The sequence below is a fragment of the Heteronotia binoei genome, chromosome 9, assembly GCF_032191835.1.
Source record: "Heteronotia binoei isolate CCM8104 ecotype False Entrance Well chromosome 9, APGP_CSIRO_Hbin_v1, whole genome shotgun sequence".
In the NCBI taxonomy this organism is placed as follows: domain Eukaryota; kingdom Metazoa; phylum Chordata; class Lepidosauria; order Squamata; family Gekkonidae; genus Heteronotia; species Heteronotia binoei.
In genome coordinates, this window is record NC_083231.1 from 28,634,525 (window position 1) to 28,650,197 (window position 15,673).

The 15,673-nt window shown below is 44.3% G+C and overlaps 1 protein-coding gene across 2 annotated transcripts in view; it reads left to right on the forward strand.

Moving 5' to 3' along the window:
- Positions 1 to 15,673, forward strand: part of KIT (KIT proto-oncogene, receptor tyrosine kinase) — a 104,111-nt gene that overhangs the window by 71,083 nt on the left and 17,355 nt on the right. For both annotated transcript variants that reach the window (XM_060246353.1, XM_060246354.1), the window contains 5 exons: positions 8,170 to 8,284; positions 11,323 to 11,516; positions 12,691 to 12,797; positions 13,201 to 13,327; positions 15,236 to 15,340. In XM_060246353.1, the coding sequence (XP_060102336.1) occupies positions 8,170 to 8,284; positions 11,323 to 11,516; positions 12,691 to 12,797; positions 13,201 to 13,327; positions 15,236 to 15,340 (648 nt within the window). The remainder of the gene's footprint in view (positions 1 to 8,169; positions 8,285 to 11,322; positions 11,517 to 12,690; positions 12,798 to 13,200; positions 13,328 to 15,235; positions 15,341 to 15,673) is intronic.

Sequence of the window (15,673 nt, forward strand, 5' to 3'; positions counted from 1 at the left end):
AAGGTAACATCAGGATTTAGCCTCTGTGTTCTGTTTGTTGGCCACTGTATGAAATACAGTGATGGACTAGGTAGACCACTGATCTGTTTCAGCAGGATACCTATTGTATTCCTGTGTTCATCCATGAGCAGAGTTTTGAGTGTAAGTCTCCCAAGACCAAATCTGTTTATTAAAACCCCTTCCTTCTGCTTCTTCTCCTAGTGACATCTTCATCAGTATTCAGAGGACTGTACAAAATAATTGATTCAAATGTTGCCCAGCGCTAGCTAGCGTGGGTACTTATTCCATTCCAAAACCCCATCCTGGGAGTAGTTTTATAGGGGCCGGCTTGATGTACTCCAGTGTTTTTCATTATGCCCCAAATCAGAAAAACAAGATACTAATGGTTATATATATTGCTCACTGCTCCAGTGACAACAAATTAATTATTGAACGTTTCATTAAGCTGTTTTGCATAGTACCATCCTCTTGTCAATAATCAGCCGCTAAGTGCTTTAAATCTGTAATTTCATTAGTTTTATTAAGTGCTATGGAGCTACTATCAAGACAGATTCCAAGCATGCTTAAAGAGAACCTAAAGAAGATACTTTCCTTCAACATCTCAATGATCTTCACTTTAGCTCTGTGGAGTCAATTTGCATTACTTTTATTACTAGTTTCTTTTCCCTCTTAATTACTAGAGGCAAATAAATATTTAAGAGTAGGTGGCGGTGATACGAATGTTCATCACTAGTGTCCTCAGGAGAGAAGAAGAAGAAGAGATTGGATTTATACCCCACCCTTCGCTACCCAAAGGAGTCTCTTTCCCTTCCCCTCCCCACAACAGACACCCTGTGAGGTAGGTGGGGCTAAGAGAGCTCTCCGAGAACAGCCTTGAGAGAACTTGTGGCAGACCCAAAGTCACATCAGCAGGTGTATGTGGAGGAGTGGGGAATCAAACCCGGTTCTCCCAGATGAGAGTCCACGCACTTAAGCAGTACACCAAACTGGAGAGGAAACCCAGCAACCCAAACCTATGCAGTGCTGTAATTTTAAGTGTATGACTTGAATATATGGGCTAGTTGGGCCAGTGTTACCTCAGCTCACATCACTGTGCCAGAGATACTGAGTTGTTGCATTAAAAGTAGCTGTTGTTTGATGTGAAACAGAAAGGGCATTAAACATTCGTTGGGATTAACTTGGTATAGTTAGGCCAATTCCCACTAGTTAGCAGAGTGCTTAAATAAAGCTACAAATGTAGGAGCATCACTTTACCAGGTTACTGAACTTACAGAGCTACACAGAGCCACAGCAAAAGCTTAAAATAAATACTCTCTTTATTGGAGAAGTATGCTTTGGATAGGAAAGGATAGGTAGAGTTGGGATAGGTTACTAACATGCTAGCTAAGGATGGAAGCAGATGGCAAGAGGGTCTCATGGTGCTGTTTCTGACTGCTGTGACTTTGTCTGGAAGGGACTCAGAATTAGGAGCTCTGTTTTCCAGAAAAGGTCTGTGTTTCTTACAAAGCCAAATGGCTCTAAGAATTGATCCAGAATTTAGTCCAGAGGCCAAAACTTCCTTCCACGACTCTCAGACGATATCATTGCCGTCATTCTTCTCCAAACCATCCCACTCAAAAAAAAGGGGGGGGGGAATGGTACATGCTAGATCTTTTCAGAGCTCTGGGGGCTCTAGAACAGGTGAACAGCATCAGTTTTTAAAACAAGCTCCCACTTCATCTCAGTGAGCCTGCCCAGCAAGGGACAGAAAATGTCTAGAACAGTAATAAGTAAGATTCTGAGGCAGTGTATTTCACATGCTTGCCAAATTAGCAAGCTCCAGATACAATCTTGAATTACAGCTCACTGCATTTGTAGTGCTGCAACTAATGCAGCATTGGATGCTGAAGCTTTTGTTGAGGAAATCTGTAAGGCAACCATGTGGGCATTTTCATCAGACACTAGAAATTAATACCCTTGCCTCAGCTGACACAGCTTTCAGAAGGAGGGCATTACAGCAAATGGCGCATGTGGACTTATTTTCCCACCTGACATGGGATACAAGTACAACTGCTTTTGGAGGCCCCATGTCAAGATGGCCTCCCCCTCAGGGCAAGAAAGGAACAGTAGGGTTCCCTCTGCTCTGAGGAAGGAAGGGCATTTTGTCCTACCCTGATTTAAAGCAGGCAATAATGAGCTTCTTGTTAATACCTTTTCATTTCCCGTCGTAACATGTTTCCTAAAATATTGAATGGGCTAGGTAGTTTCTTAGACTAGATACCAGTTCATCAGTTATGGAACTGAGGAAAGCAGGTGATTCTGCCCAGGAGACGGGATGTCTGGAAGAATTTTAGTCCTTTCTTCTTGACGGACAGATGAAAATCAGCCATGTCAAGATGCCCTCCCGTTCTCAGAGCAGAAGGAACCCTCGTGTAAGTGCCATTGTTCCTTTCCACTTCCAGACAAAGGGTTTTCTTCCCAAACCTATTGATCTGGGTTGACAACCGCTGATTTATTTGCATATTCAGGTAGTGAGTTTGAAGAAGTCTTTTTTTTTTTTTTAACAAACCACTCGACTTTCTGCGTTCACTCCAGGATCAGTGATGATGAAGAGGTGACTGTTCAATAGATGGTTTGAATGTAACATATAAAAATTCTCTTCTACGTTAAAGGAAGACCTTTCCCTGTGAGAAGCCTTCCGGTTCTGTTATGTGATTTAGGTACCTGCTGCCAGATGAATAAATATTAGAAACGGTATCCTGGGAATACATATGCAAAACTCCCATTAACTTCAGTGACAGTTCCATAAACAGAACCGCCAGCACATGGCCTTCGATCGTTATGTAAAGTGCCTCAGGGGATGGCTTTTTTGTAATGTAGCACTGGAAAGTTAAACATGTTACTGGAAATAGCAGAAAATAGTCTTTTCACACGTGTTTGTGGGTGCTTGGTAGATCCCAATGATTGGGAAAAAATAAATATAAAAACAAATTAATTAGAGTTACCATCAACATTCCTTCTAAGCTGTGGAGTCTTCTGAGCAAAAATTCTACTTTGTGTGCTACTGACGTTAAAGTTGCAAGCTATTGCATAAATTAGCATGCTGAGGGGCCATTTTTTCTGAGCTAAGACAAAAATGTGTGAGCTGGAAGCTAAAAAACTGTGACCTAGTTCACACTAACTCAGCTTTGAGAGAACACTGGTTACCATGAATATGAAAAACTTGCAGTGGGTAAAACTACAGTATTGGGCATATCTCACCTTAATTAAGCCAATGTGATGCTGCTTAGAGTGCCAGACTAGATACGGGAGACTGGTTCAGGTCCCCCCTATGCTGTGGAAATTTGCAGGCTCAGCTTGGGCCAGTCAGACACTCTCCACCTCACCAAACCTGGAAGGTAGGTAGAGAAGAATCAGCCAGAGATCCCCTGTGAGTTTGGTGTCCCTAGCATTCAACTGCATCACAAATTGAACTGGTTCTTTTGGTGGCTAAAAGTTTGTGATGGGCCCACCATGAAGCACAAACTGAACCACATATTCCCTGTTTGTACACATCCCTAAGGGAGACAGACTGATCTCCCTGGGGAGGGTGTTCCAAAGTTTTGATGCCACAACCAAAAAAGCCCTTTCTTGGGTTGCCACCTGTCTAGCTTCATTTGACATGGGCAACCAAAGCAAGGCCACCAAAGATGACCAGAGTGGACAGATGCAATGTGGGAGAAGACAGTCAAAGTGTGGGACAGTGTTCAAGTTTGGAATGTCTTGGTCTTTGATACCTCTTGAAAACATCCGCCCGCCCTTTATATGTGAAACATTGGTCAGGAGCTTCATCACACATTGATTAACATTTGATAAGGTCATCCCAGAGCTGGAGAAAAAAGCATTGTTAATCTGGCCCCCAGGCTGCCACTTGGCCATCTTTGGACTAAATAACAGACAACACTTATCAGCGCAGGAATTGTTTATCTGCTCCATTTTTATTGCAGCCTTCTGTTGAAAAGCTCAGGGCAGCATGCATGGTTTTCTTCTCCATTTTTCCCTTACAACTCCCTGTGGTGTATGTTGGACTGAGAGAGAAAATTAAAACTATAATTATTTGGAAGGCCAGTTTTGGTGTTCCAGCCACTGTGAAACAGGAGCAAGTTCTACCTGCTGTCATCCCAGCAAACACTGTTGCTCATAGAAATAGGTGCATTGCCCCTCTTCACACAAAATGGTGACCATGTACATTGGGAGGATCACAGGTAGCTTGCATTCCAGTTATGGGCTGTCAAAAGTGAAGTTCCAGTGAGTTTTGTAGCTGCCTGCAAGTTTACACTTAGTCTCCTTGCTTCACAAGGTTCTCCAATTCCACTTTCTGTCTCCTAGTCTAACTCTGCCTGAGGTGCTTCTAGAACAAAAAAAAGTTGTGATAAAACAGATTGAAGTGGCTTAGCATTCTGCACCCACCCAAAGTTCTGTGCTGTTGTTTGTGTGCTATCAGGAGTATTCACAATTCTTCTCAATATATTTTGTGTCAGTTGTCGGCTTCAGCTTTTTGGGTAGAAGCTTCTGAATTTGTAGCTGTGTAGGATCGGGCAGCAAGAGTCATTGGCTAATCAAAGTACTGTATTTTTCGGACCATAAGACTCACTCCCCCCCCCCAAAAAAAGTGTGTGTGTGGGGGGGTAGTGTGTGCGTCTTATGGTCCGAAGGTACGTACCTTGGGGGGGGGGATCTGCTGCCTCTTCCTCCAATCCGGCGCTTCCCCCACGCTTGCCTGCCTGGCTCCATCTTCTTCAGGCAAGCGCTGGGATCGCTCCACGTGGCCCCACCGCAAACCCAGTGCTTCGCAAGCGCCGGCTGCGGAGGGGGCAGCGTGCTTCCTCCTTGCCTGTGTGCCTGGCTTCAGCTGTGATGTTTAAAGCAAGCGCTGGGATCGGAGCGGGGAGGGAGCGATCCCAGCGCTTGCTTTAAACATCACAGCTGAAGCTAGGCACACAGGCAAGGAGAAAGCACGCTGCCCTCTCCACAGCCAGCGCTCGCAAAGCACTGGGTTTGTGGAGGGGGCGGGTGCTTCCTCCTTGCCTGTGTGCCTAGTTTCAGCTGTGATGTTTAAAGCAAGCGCTGGGATCGCTCCCTCCCCCCTCCGATCCCAGCGCTTGCTTTAAATTGAAGAGCGCCAAACTTGAAACTTTTCACATTTTTAATTTACTGATTTTTAATTCCCCCCCCCCCAAAAAAAAAGTGATATAAAAATGTGAGAATAAGTGCTTGCCGGCCATGTTAGGAAGGAGGGTGGCAGGATAGGATGAGGTGGGAGGCCAAGTCACACATCGGGGAGAGGGGGTGTGGCTTGGCTTTGTTGAGGGCAGCTTGCTGAAGGGAAAGGACAAGGTGACAGTGGTCAGGAGCCAGAGTCATGCGTCAGGGAGGGGGCACCCAGTGGTGCCCCCTAGGCCAGGTGGCACCCTAGGCAACTGCCTACTTTGCCTACTCCCACACACCAGCCCTGCATCTCATCCTGTTTCCACTATGGGTCTCTTTTTTGGGGGGTGCAGGAGGTGCCATCAAGTCACAGCTGACTTACAGTGATCCTATGCGGTTTTCAAGGCAAGAGACATTCAGAGATGGTTTGTTGTTGCCTTCCACCATTGCCATGACCTTGATATTCCTTTGTGGTCTCCCATCCAGATACTGATCAGGTCCTACCCTGCTTAGCTTCCGAGGTCTGACAAGAGTGGCTTAGCCTGGGCTATCTAGGCCAAGGCAATGTTATGCTAGTTCCTTCCGGTTGGATTTTTTTTTTCCTGGGATTTTTTGGTAATTCAGGATTTGGAGTGGTTCCAAATGTCAAGACGTATTTTTTCCAACCTGTCTTGGCTTCCATTCCAAACAGAGCTGTCCAACTCTTCCATTAAATAAATCCTTCCAGGATGTTATGGGAAAGTTTGTCAAAATTCTTTCCTTGGTATACCTGTTCTTCTGAACACTTTTTCAAAGTCAGCTCGAATAAATGTCTGTAAATCCTATTTATTGCTGCTGTCTTCCCTTAGGCTCAGATACTAATCTTAACACACAGCAGTGCTGCAGTTTCTTAAAACAAATGTAATAAAAGAAAGCATAATGTCTCGGAAAAGGAAACAGAATACTAAAATCTTTAATCTGTAAAGATGTGTATTTCAGGCCTGTAACAGAGTCCCCTGTGCAAGCACCAGTTGTTTCCGACTCTGGGGTGATGCTGCTTTCACAACGTTTTCACGGCAGACCTTTTTACAGAGTGGTTTGCCATTGCCTTCCCCAGTTATCACACTTTCCCCCCAGCAAGCTGGGTACTCATTTTACCAACCTTGGAAGGATGGAAGGCTGAGTCAACCTCGAGCCGGCTACCTGAACTAGCTTCCGCTGGGATTGAACTCAGGTCGTGAGCAGAGGGCTCTGACTGCTGTACTGCAGCATTACCACTCTGTGCCACGGGGCAGAGTAGGAAGCCATTAATCGTCTCATCACTTAAAGGAGAACCTCCTTTAAAAAACTGTCTTCATAATTGCCTTGATACTTGTTTTACATTTCCTGAACTCATGCTGCGAGGTGAGCAGCACAAGCAGATCTCGGGGTCCACCTGATCCCTAGTTTTGGTAATTCAAGCAAACAAAAAGTGAACGTAGTATGAGGCTATTCGGAAGGATTATGGATTGCCTTGTATCACTGAGTTCAGCTAAGTGTAGAGCAGGGTGGCCAAACTTGCTTAATGTAAGAGCCACGTAGAATAAATGTCAGATGTTTGAGAGCCACAAAACAAGAATGTCAGATATTTGAGAGCTGCAGGACAGACAGGTAGGAAGGGAGGCACGAAAATGGATGGGGGGGGAGAAGAGGAAAGAAAGCAACTTTAAATGCATTCTCCAAGCTAGCTGACAGGATAGTGGAATGAGCCACATGTGGCTCCCGAGCCACAGTTTGGCCACTCCTGGTGTAGAGCTTTCTACTGGCGCTCATTCTTTTTCCAGTGGAAGGCATCTTGCACCTTGAGCCGACTGAGTGGAATGATACGCTGTAACCTGTAAGTTCAGATTTCTGTTTACTCGGTGGTCTTAATCAAATTACTGTTGTTCAGTCACATCTGTGATATCGGTATAACAATACCAGTCTGTTTTAAGCTGGATCTGCATTTCCACAAGAGCCCCGTGGCACATAGTGGTAAGCTGCAGTTCTGCTCACGACCTGAGTTCGATCCTGGCAGAAGCTGGGTTCAGGTAGCCAGCTCAAGGTTGACTCAGCCTTTCATCCTTCCGAGGTAGCTAAAATGAGTACCCAGCTTGCTGGGGGTAAAGTGTAGATGACTGGGGAAGACCATGGCAAACCAGCTTATTAAAAAGTCTGCCATGAAAATGTGATGATGTCACCCAAGGGTCAGTAATGAGTGGGTGCTTGCACAGGGGATTACCTTTACCTTTACATGTTCCACAGATGTTTCATTTAGTGAGGCCCTGGCCAATGTTCCCTCTAAGCTGCAGGGTCTTATGAGCAACAATTCTACTTAGTTGTGAGCTACTGCATAAATTAGTGTGCTCTGGGGTCGTCCTTCCTGAGCTAAAACAAAATGTGTGAGCTGGAGACTAAAAATCTGTGAGCTAGCTCATGCTAACTCAGCTTAGAGGGCACACTGGCCCTGGCTACCAGCTTTTGTACAAAGAAAGGGTAATTTGCAGCATAAAATTAATAGAAGAGGTGCATCGTCTCTCTCTTGCTATTTTGCCATGCATCTTCTCCTTCCCCACCCCTCTCCTTTTAAAGCAAGAGTTCTAAGCGCAAGCTTGCTTTGTTGTCTAGCTGGAGAAAATCTGAAGCTACTGCAGGGAGAAGCAGCAGAAGGTAGAATGGTGAAGCATCCTCTCCCTTGTTTGATGCTTCTCCTTTACAGATGACTATTTTGCTGAAGAGAGAGAAGCAGCGGTTGGGGTTTCAGTACAGCAAGTGGCTGTGGATTGTGGTTCCAGCTGTAAATGTGCCTTAACAAGATCTGGTGAGGCAAAGTGCGTGAAATGGTTTAGATGTTGGTTCTCAGTTCACTTAAGCAGCTTCCTCCATTCTGGCCCACACGAGTCAATGTGTTTTGATTACCTGGGCTTGAATTAGGAGCAAAGTAGGATTGTGCAGCAATGAACAGACCAGAGGAATGACTATATTCCCTTGCATTTTTTTTTCCAGCCAAACCAGAAATTCTCTCTTTGGACAGGCTGAGCAATGGCATGTTCCACTGCGTAGCAGCCGGGTATCCTGCACCTACAATAGACTGGTACTTCTGCCCACTGGCTGAGCCAAGGTGAGTGGGTGATCTGCTTTTTGGTATGCATTTTAACACTGGGCTAGATGTCAGCTACAATGATGGACAGGATAGAAGTGTGAAATAATAAATAAATAACGATGTTAGTAAAACCAGCCACAAAATGTTCAAGTCGTGTATATATTTTACATCATCTGTAACCCTGGTCAGCAATTAGTTTTCCTTAGGGTTTTTTTTTTTATAGCAGGAACTCCCTTGCATATTTCCCTGATGTGGCCAATCCTCCGAGAGCTTACAGGGCCTACTGTAAGCTCCAGGAGGATTGGCTACATCAGAGAGGTGTGGCCTAATATGCAAATGAGTTCCTGCTACAAAAAAGCCCTGGTTTTCCTGGAAGGCCACTTACAAAGAGGGTGGAGGTGGTGGGCCAGTGTGTCTACTGTCCACCACCTCTCAAATGGCCTGCCTGAAGGTTGGATGCTTCCCCCCCAAACAAACACCATTTTTGCCTGTAGCTGGGCAATGCCTTCGATCTGCGGTGTTGGAGAAGACTCTTGAGAGTCCCTTGGACTGCAAGAAGATCAAATCAGTCAGTCCTAAGGGAAATCAACCCTGACTGTTCCCTGGAAGGTCAGATGCTGAAGCTCAAATACTTTGGCCACCAAATGAGAAGGGAGCACTCACTGGAGAAGATCCTGATGCTGGAAAAGACAGAATGCAAAAGAAGAAGGGGGCGGTAAAAGATGAGATGGCTGGACAGCGTTACTGATGTAACTAACACAAATTTGAGTAGACTTCGGAGGTTGATGGAATACAGGCGGGCCTGGCGTGACTTGGTCCATGGGGTCGCAAAGAGTTGGACTCGATTGTGCGACTGAACAACAAGGGGAATGCCATTTATTTTATTTTATTTTATTTTATTTTATTACACTTATATCCTGCCCTCCCCTGATGGGCTCAGGGTGACCATGGGGCAATTGGATTTCTTCCAGGGGCTAATTTTGTCCAGGGCTTCCAGTTACTTCTGCTGTATAACTAGGCTTTCTTATAGTGGGGTTTTCTGTTTACTTTTTTTTTTTTTTAAAGCAAGCCACTGTAATTTATGACAATTTGGCATTAAGGGCCAAATTGTACTTCAGAAGACTTACACCCACTTACAACCTGTTCTTGGCCCTAATTATCGAACCCTGTAGAATGACAGTTACAGAATAGCTTCTGTGTGTGGCTATTATCTTTTGGATTTATCATGTAATAACACAATTTTCCAGGACACAGAATAATTAGATTCCCATTTATACACACTAGATTACATGGTAAATGTGTCTTGTGAGCTGGGGGAGGGGAATTAGCTACAAAGGTAATTACCAAGTTTCTGAGGAGATTGTATGTCCTTTCATGTAGGTAGAGGATTTGCAAACAAGGAGTGTAAAATACCCACTTATTTTGTCAGCATTCCAGGCATTATTGCGGGAAGATAATACATTTTCCCTCTGAATCATTTTTCAAAAGTTATGTTTCCCTTACGCTTGCTTTTGAAATACACATTTTTCATCAGCAAAGGCAAAATGGCTAAAATTAGAAAATGCACTACCTCCAAAAGTGATTTCAAGCGGTAACGAAATGCATTGAAAATCTAGCACAGAGCCTTATAAAAACGAATCCAAAGATTTGATTGCAGTGGGAACTGCATTTATAAGGGGAGACCAGTCTTGCTGCCCCCTCCCAATTCTAGCGGTTGCTTAAAAGTGTTATTATGGATGATAATAAAGTACAACCAGCTCTTTTTCTCCCTTGCAATTCACTCAGTGTCCTTTTTGCTTATACAACTTAAGGGAAAGGAAACTGCTTTTGAGTATCCTGTGCTGTGGCTCTTAATGACTCCAGCCCCAAATTGTCCCCTTGCATCATGCTGCCATTTTTCTGACACAAACTGCTGCCCTAAGATAACACAGACTCCCTTTGCAACAGAGCAGGGACTCCAGAGTTCAGACAGCTTAGCAACTGGTTCTGTACTTCACTTTCTTTTGTTCCTATGCCATGCAGCCCTTTTAAGCCAGCTGAGTTGTTGCAAAATGTCAATGAGACTTGCTCAGGAAGGAGACCTTCCAGGTGAATTGCACCTACTATTATTTTGGTTGAAAGCAGGACTTGACCCAAACAAAGGGGATGAGGATCGTCCCTGACAGATGCTACGTTGGGGTCTGTCCTTAAGTATAAACATCTTTGGATTGTTGTAAAAAATGAGAATTGTTAGAATAGGCAATAAACATTTTTTGTACCAGTTTTCTCGTTAAGTACTTGTTGGTTAATAACCATGCAATCCTAAGCAGAGTTATGCTCTCAGAATTCCACTGAAATGAATGGACTTGAAGGGTATAACTCTGCTTTCAACTGCAGTATAAAATATTAAAAACAGATATAGGAGAAGTCAGTAAAATCTGATGTCATGCCTTCCCACAAGCTGTACATGAAAAGTTACATTTTTAAATATGGGGTCTATTGTGTAAAAATATTAGAAGATATTGGATTTATTTCCCTCCCTATACTCTGAATCTCAGAGTGGTCACAATCTCCTTTTACTTCCCCCCCACAACAGACACCCTGTGAGGTAGGTGGGGCTGAGAGAGCTCTTGCAGCAGCTGCCCTTTCAAGGACAACTACTCTGAGAGCTATGGCTGACCCAAGGCCATTCTAGCAGCTGCAAGTGGAGGAGTGGAGAATCAAACCCAATTCTCCCAAATAAGAGTCCGCACACTTAACCACTACTCCAGACTGGCTCTTCTGTGCTATGAGATCTGTGAGTAAAGTGGAGCTCATGAAGTGAGACTTCCTTTCATCTCTGGCTGGCTGCAGTCCTCCTCCACCAGTTTGCTCCTGGGGATCCACAGACCACCCCCATAATGAAAAGCATAAGGGACTAATTGGAGGCCTGCAGTGGGGGAGGGGGTATCAGTAGAAATCACTCCCCACTGTACATTAACAGCATAGGAGGTATAAGCCAGTAACCTTAGATGTTGCATAGCTAGTCAGTTGTCCACCAGATGTGGTTTTATCCAAGTGTATTGTGTTTCATCCAGATGTTCAGATTTGGCCAGAGTATCTCCAGTGGATGTGAAGCCCAATCATAGCACTTCCACCCTCCCTTCTTTTGGAAGGATTGTGGTTGCAAGCACCCTGGATGCCAGCCAGTTCAAGAACAACGGCACCATCAAATGTAACGCTACCAATGACATTGCCAGCAGCTCTACTTTTTTCAACTTTGCAATTAAAGGTATGGGTCAGAGTAACCTTTGCAACTGCAGACAGGGCCTTTAATGCTTTGATCCATTCGGTTGTACCATCCAGCTGGCAACGTATTAATCCTGGTTCACCTGCTACAGCTTCCCCACTCCCTGTTGCTTGTTACCTTTCATATTTCATTTGTTGAAATGTATACTGAAAACTCTTTGGGACAGGGCCTGCTGTTTGAAAAGAACCATGTAATTGAATAGAGAAGTAAGTTTGTATAAAGAAATGTATGTTTTACTTTCTTCACCCTGGTGCTTCCTATGTTAGATATTCTCATTTATTTGTATTCATTTATGGCTTGGATCCTGTGAACCACATATGCAAAGAGCCCTTCCATGCCCTTCCTGGCCCTCAGCTAAGGGACTTACCCAGGCGTGGAATTCTATCTGGAGCGCCTTTGCATATTAGGCAACACACCCCTGATGTAGCCAATCCTCCAAGAGCTTACAAAAAAGAGCCTTGTAAGTTCTTGGAGGATTGGCTACATCAGGGGTGTGTGGCCTAACATGCAAAGGAGCTCCTGCTAGAATTCTACCCCTGGACTTACCTCAGTTGGTCATGGGGGAGGGGAAGGGAACAAGCTCACCTTTTCTGCTTTAAGCATGAGCAGCTCCATTCACAGAAGAGAGAGGAAACCATTCCACCGTCTTCCTCCTCTCTGCTGCTGCTACCTGACATTGCACAGCGTATTAATCCTCACAAGTCCCTCAACCCCATTAATAAATTTTTCTGGATTCAGAAAGCAGAAGGTCCAAGGGGAAGCGGAAGGTGGGGAAGATCCACAATCCCTGATCCCTATTCACAACGCAGGATCCAACCCTTTATATTAGGTGTTTTTGTTTTGCTGTTTCTTTTCTGGCTTTCTACAGTTTTATTACCTCAAAGCAGTGTTTAGATAGCTTTGTAAAAGTGCACCGACATCGATAAAAAGGAAATTGAGATTGACATTATGATTTCTACTGCCAGTGGAATATTTTTTTTAATCACTAAATAGCATTTGTGCCCTGTCAGAAGTTGCAACCTCTGACAGAACGTCCGTTCTTTACAGTTCAGTGCTTTAATTTCCAACCAAAATGGCAATAAGAGGGCAGACTGGCTCTAGGATTTTCTTCTGAAGCATTTTACATAGGGCATTTTTTTTGTCTCTCTTTTTCTAGAACAAATCAGCACCCACACCCTTTTCACTCCTTTGTTGATTGGTTTTGGGGTAGCAGCAGGAATAATGTGCCTCACCGTTGTGGTTCTTGTGTACAAATATCTCCAGGTAAGACTCAGGCATTCACTATTGTTGTATTGCTATCCTGCCTTTCTTTCCATGGGAATTCACTCACATAGCAGGCAATGCTCCTGCTAAGTTGTGGAATCTTGTGAGCAAAAATTCTACTTCATGAGCTACTGGCATTAAAGTTGTGAGCAAGTGATTTGGCTGTTGCATAAATTTGCTTGTTCTGGGGCCATCCTTCCTGAGCTAGGACAAAAATGTGTGAGCTGGAGGCTAAAAAATGGTGAGCTAGCTCACACTAACCTAGCCTAGAGGGAACACTGATTGCAGGCTGTATCACGTGCCATTCCGTGATGCACCCACACCCACACACCAGCAGCATCCTTCAGCCGCTGCTTTATTTTGCCCAGTTTTAGCACTCAGAATTGTTTGGCTTGTTTTCCAGAAACCCAAGTATGAAGTTCAGTGGAAAGTGGTTGACGAAATAAATGGAAACAACTACGTTTACATAGACCCTACGCAACTGCCGTATGACGACAAATGGGAGTTTCCGAGAAACCGCTTAAGCTTTGGTTAGTTTACGTACTCTTGAAATGTAAATATAAAAGATTACACTTGTGAAGGACCAGGAATCAACAGGCAGAGTCTCTTGCTTTGCCTGTCTAACCAAGTTCACCATAATATGTTTGAATAATGCATTCTGGTGCCAGAATTTAAGGATCCTGTTTCTGGCAATGTTAAGGCAGTGTCAGGCTAAGCCAGGTTTCTCTGTAGACCAGACAGCCTTTCGCCAGAACTATGTCATCCCCAGACTATTCTTGCATCTTATAGTGCTTTGCTGTTGCTGGCCATGCTTTAGGGGAAAAGGGCAGAAAATCCATGTCGAAAATAACGCTCTTCACCAAACTCTGCCACTCTGGTTACATTCCCATTCTATGGTATGTCCCACAGACCAAGATGCATCACTGTCATGACGTTTAAAAGTAGCAAACAGTACCATGACTTTGTAGATATCTGTAGTATATAACTGCTTATTTAAATGTGATGGATATCAGGTAACCAGGATATGGGGACAGCCAGGGGTCATTTTGTAGAAAAATAGGTGGTGGAGCTCATCCAGGGATTGTTATGCAGCTGCACCTACTATTCAATGGACAATTTGGGGAGGAGGAGGCAGAACGCTCAGAAAGGTTCTATGAGCTTCTGCTGAATCTGAGGCCTGACAGAGTGGTAAGTTGGTGTACAGTGGGAAAAGACTAAAATGGGAGGAGATGTGAGAAATAAATATTCCCTTCCTCTCTCCAGAAAGAGACAGTTTGGTGTGAGAAGCAGTTTGGTGTAGTGGTTAGGAGCGCAGACTTTTATTTGGGAGAACCGGACTTGATTCCTCACTCCTGTACATGCACCTGCTGGAATGATGTTTCGGCCCTGGCCCCAACCTGGTGGTATCAGCTCCCCAAGGAGATACGGGCCCTTCCAGATTTATTGCTATTCTGGATGGCCTGTAAAACAGCAGTTCCGCCAGGCTTTTGGCTGAGGCAGGCAGGCATCCTCACACCAGCTAATTGGCCTCCCTGTACTGACCGCATCCTGTGTTCAATCTGTGAAGGATGTACATAGTTGTACACTGACGCTGCCTTATTTTAATTTATTTTAATGGCTTTAACTGTTTAAATTTAATTGTCCTATGATGTGATTTTAATTATTTATTATGTTGTAATGCGCCCTGAGCCTGACCTGGAAAAGGGTGGACTAGAAATCAGCAAAAATAAATACATTCTCTCAGAGCTGTTCTGCTCAAGAGCAGTTTCTGTCAGAGCGCCCTCAGCCCCACCTACCTCACAGGGTATCTGTTGTGGGGAAGGGAAAGGAAAGGAGATTGTGAGACTTTCTAAGACTCCAAGTGAAGGAAAGGGAAAGGAAAGGTCCCCTGGGGAGGCACCAGTTGTTTCCGACTCTGGGGTGACGTTGCTTTCACAACGTTTTCACAGCAGACTTTTTATGGGGTGGTTTGCCATTGCCTTCCCCAGTCTTTTTACACTTTCCCCCCAGCAAGCTGGGTACTCATTTTATCGACCTCGGAAGGATGGAAGGCTGAGTCAACCTTGGGCTGGCTACCTGAATCCAGCTTCCGCCGGAATCGAACTCAGGTCATGAGCAGAGAGTTCAGACCTCAGTACTGCTTTACCACTCTGAGCCACGGGGCCAAGTGAAGGACAGGGTATTAAATCCAATCTCTTCTTCTGCAGTCTCTCTCCTTCCTTGTCATAAATTGCACAATTTTATTAACCCTCGCATGATAGATGAAATGGTCTCTTGGTGGGTGGGAACCTGCCTGTGGTTCTTACTTTGGTTATCCCAGTTTTAATTATTTTTTTAAAAAAATATTTTCAAATGGACTTGCTAATTCATCCTGTATTGTTAATCACATTGCCAGCCTGTTTTGCTTATTCTTTTTATGCTTTATGGAAATACTTTAGGTAAAATTCTTGGAGCTGGAGCTTTTGGGAAAGTCGTTGAAGCAATTGCCTACGGTCTTTCCAAACCAGATGGGGCAATCAGAGTTGCTGTAAAAATGCTCAAACGTAAGTCCCTGGATTTCTGTTTCGTTTATCGTATTTATTTTAAAAATTTGCTTTTCACGTTGATGTCCAAAGGGGCCCCAGATTAGTTTACAAGTAGATTTTAGAAATTGAACAGTAACATAACAATAAATATAGCAAATCAAAGCCAACTACAGCATAGTTTCTGCAGTCCATCTTAAACAGCTAGCTCCTGTCTGAAAAGTGAGCCAAGCAGGCCTCCTATGGGAGTAAATTGTATTGTGAGGCAGAAATGTCATTGTCAGTTTGCCTCACTCCATGGAACTCTTCAGCAGAGCTTTCTTGGAATAACTTAAAGAAGCTGGAGGTCAGTAG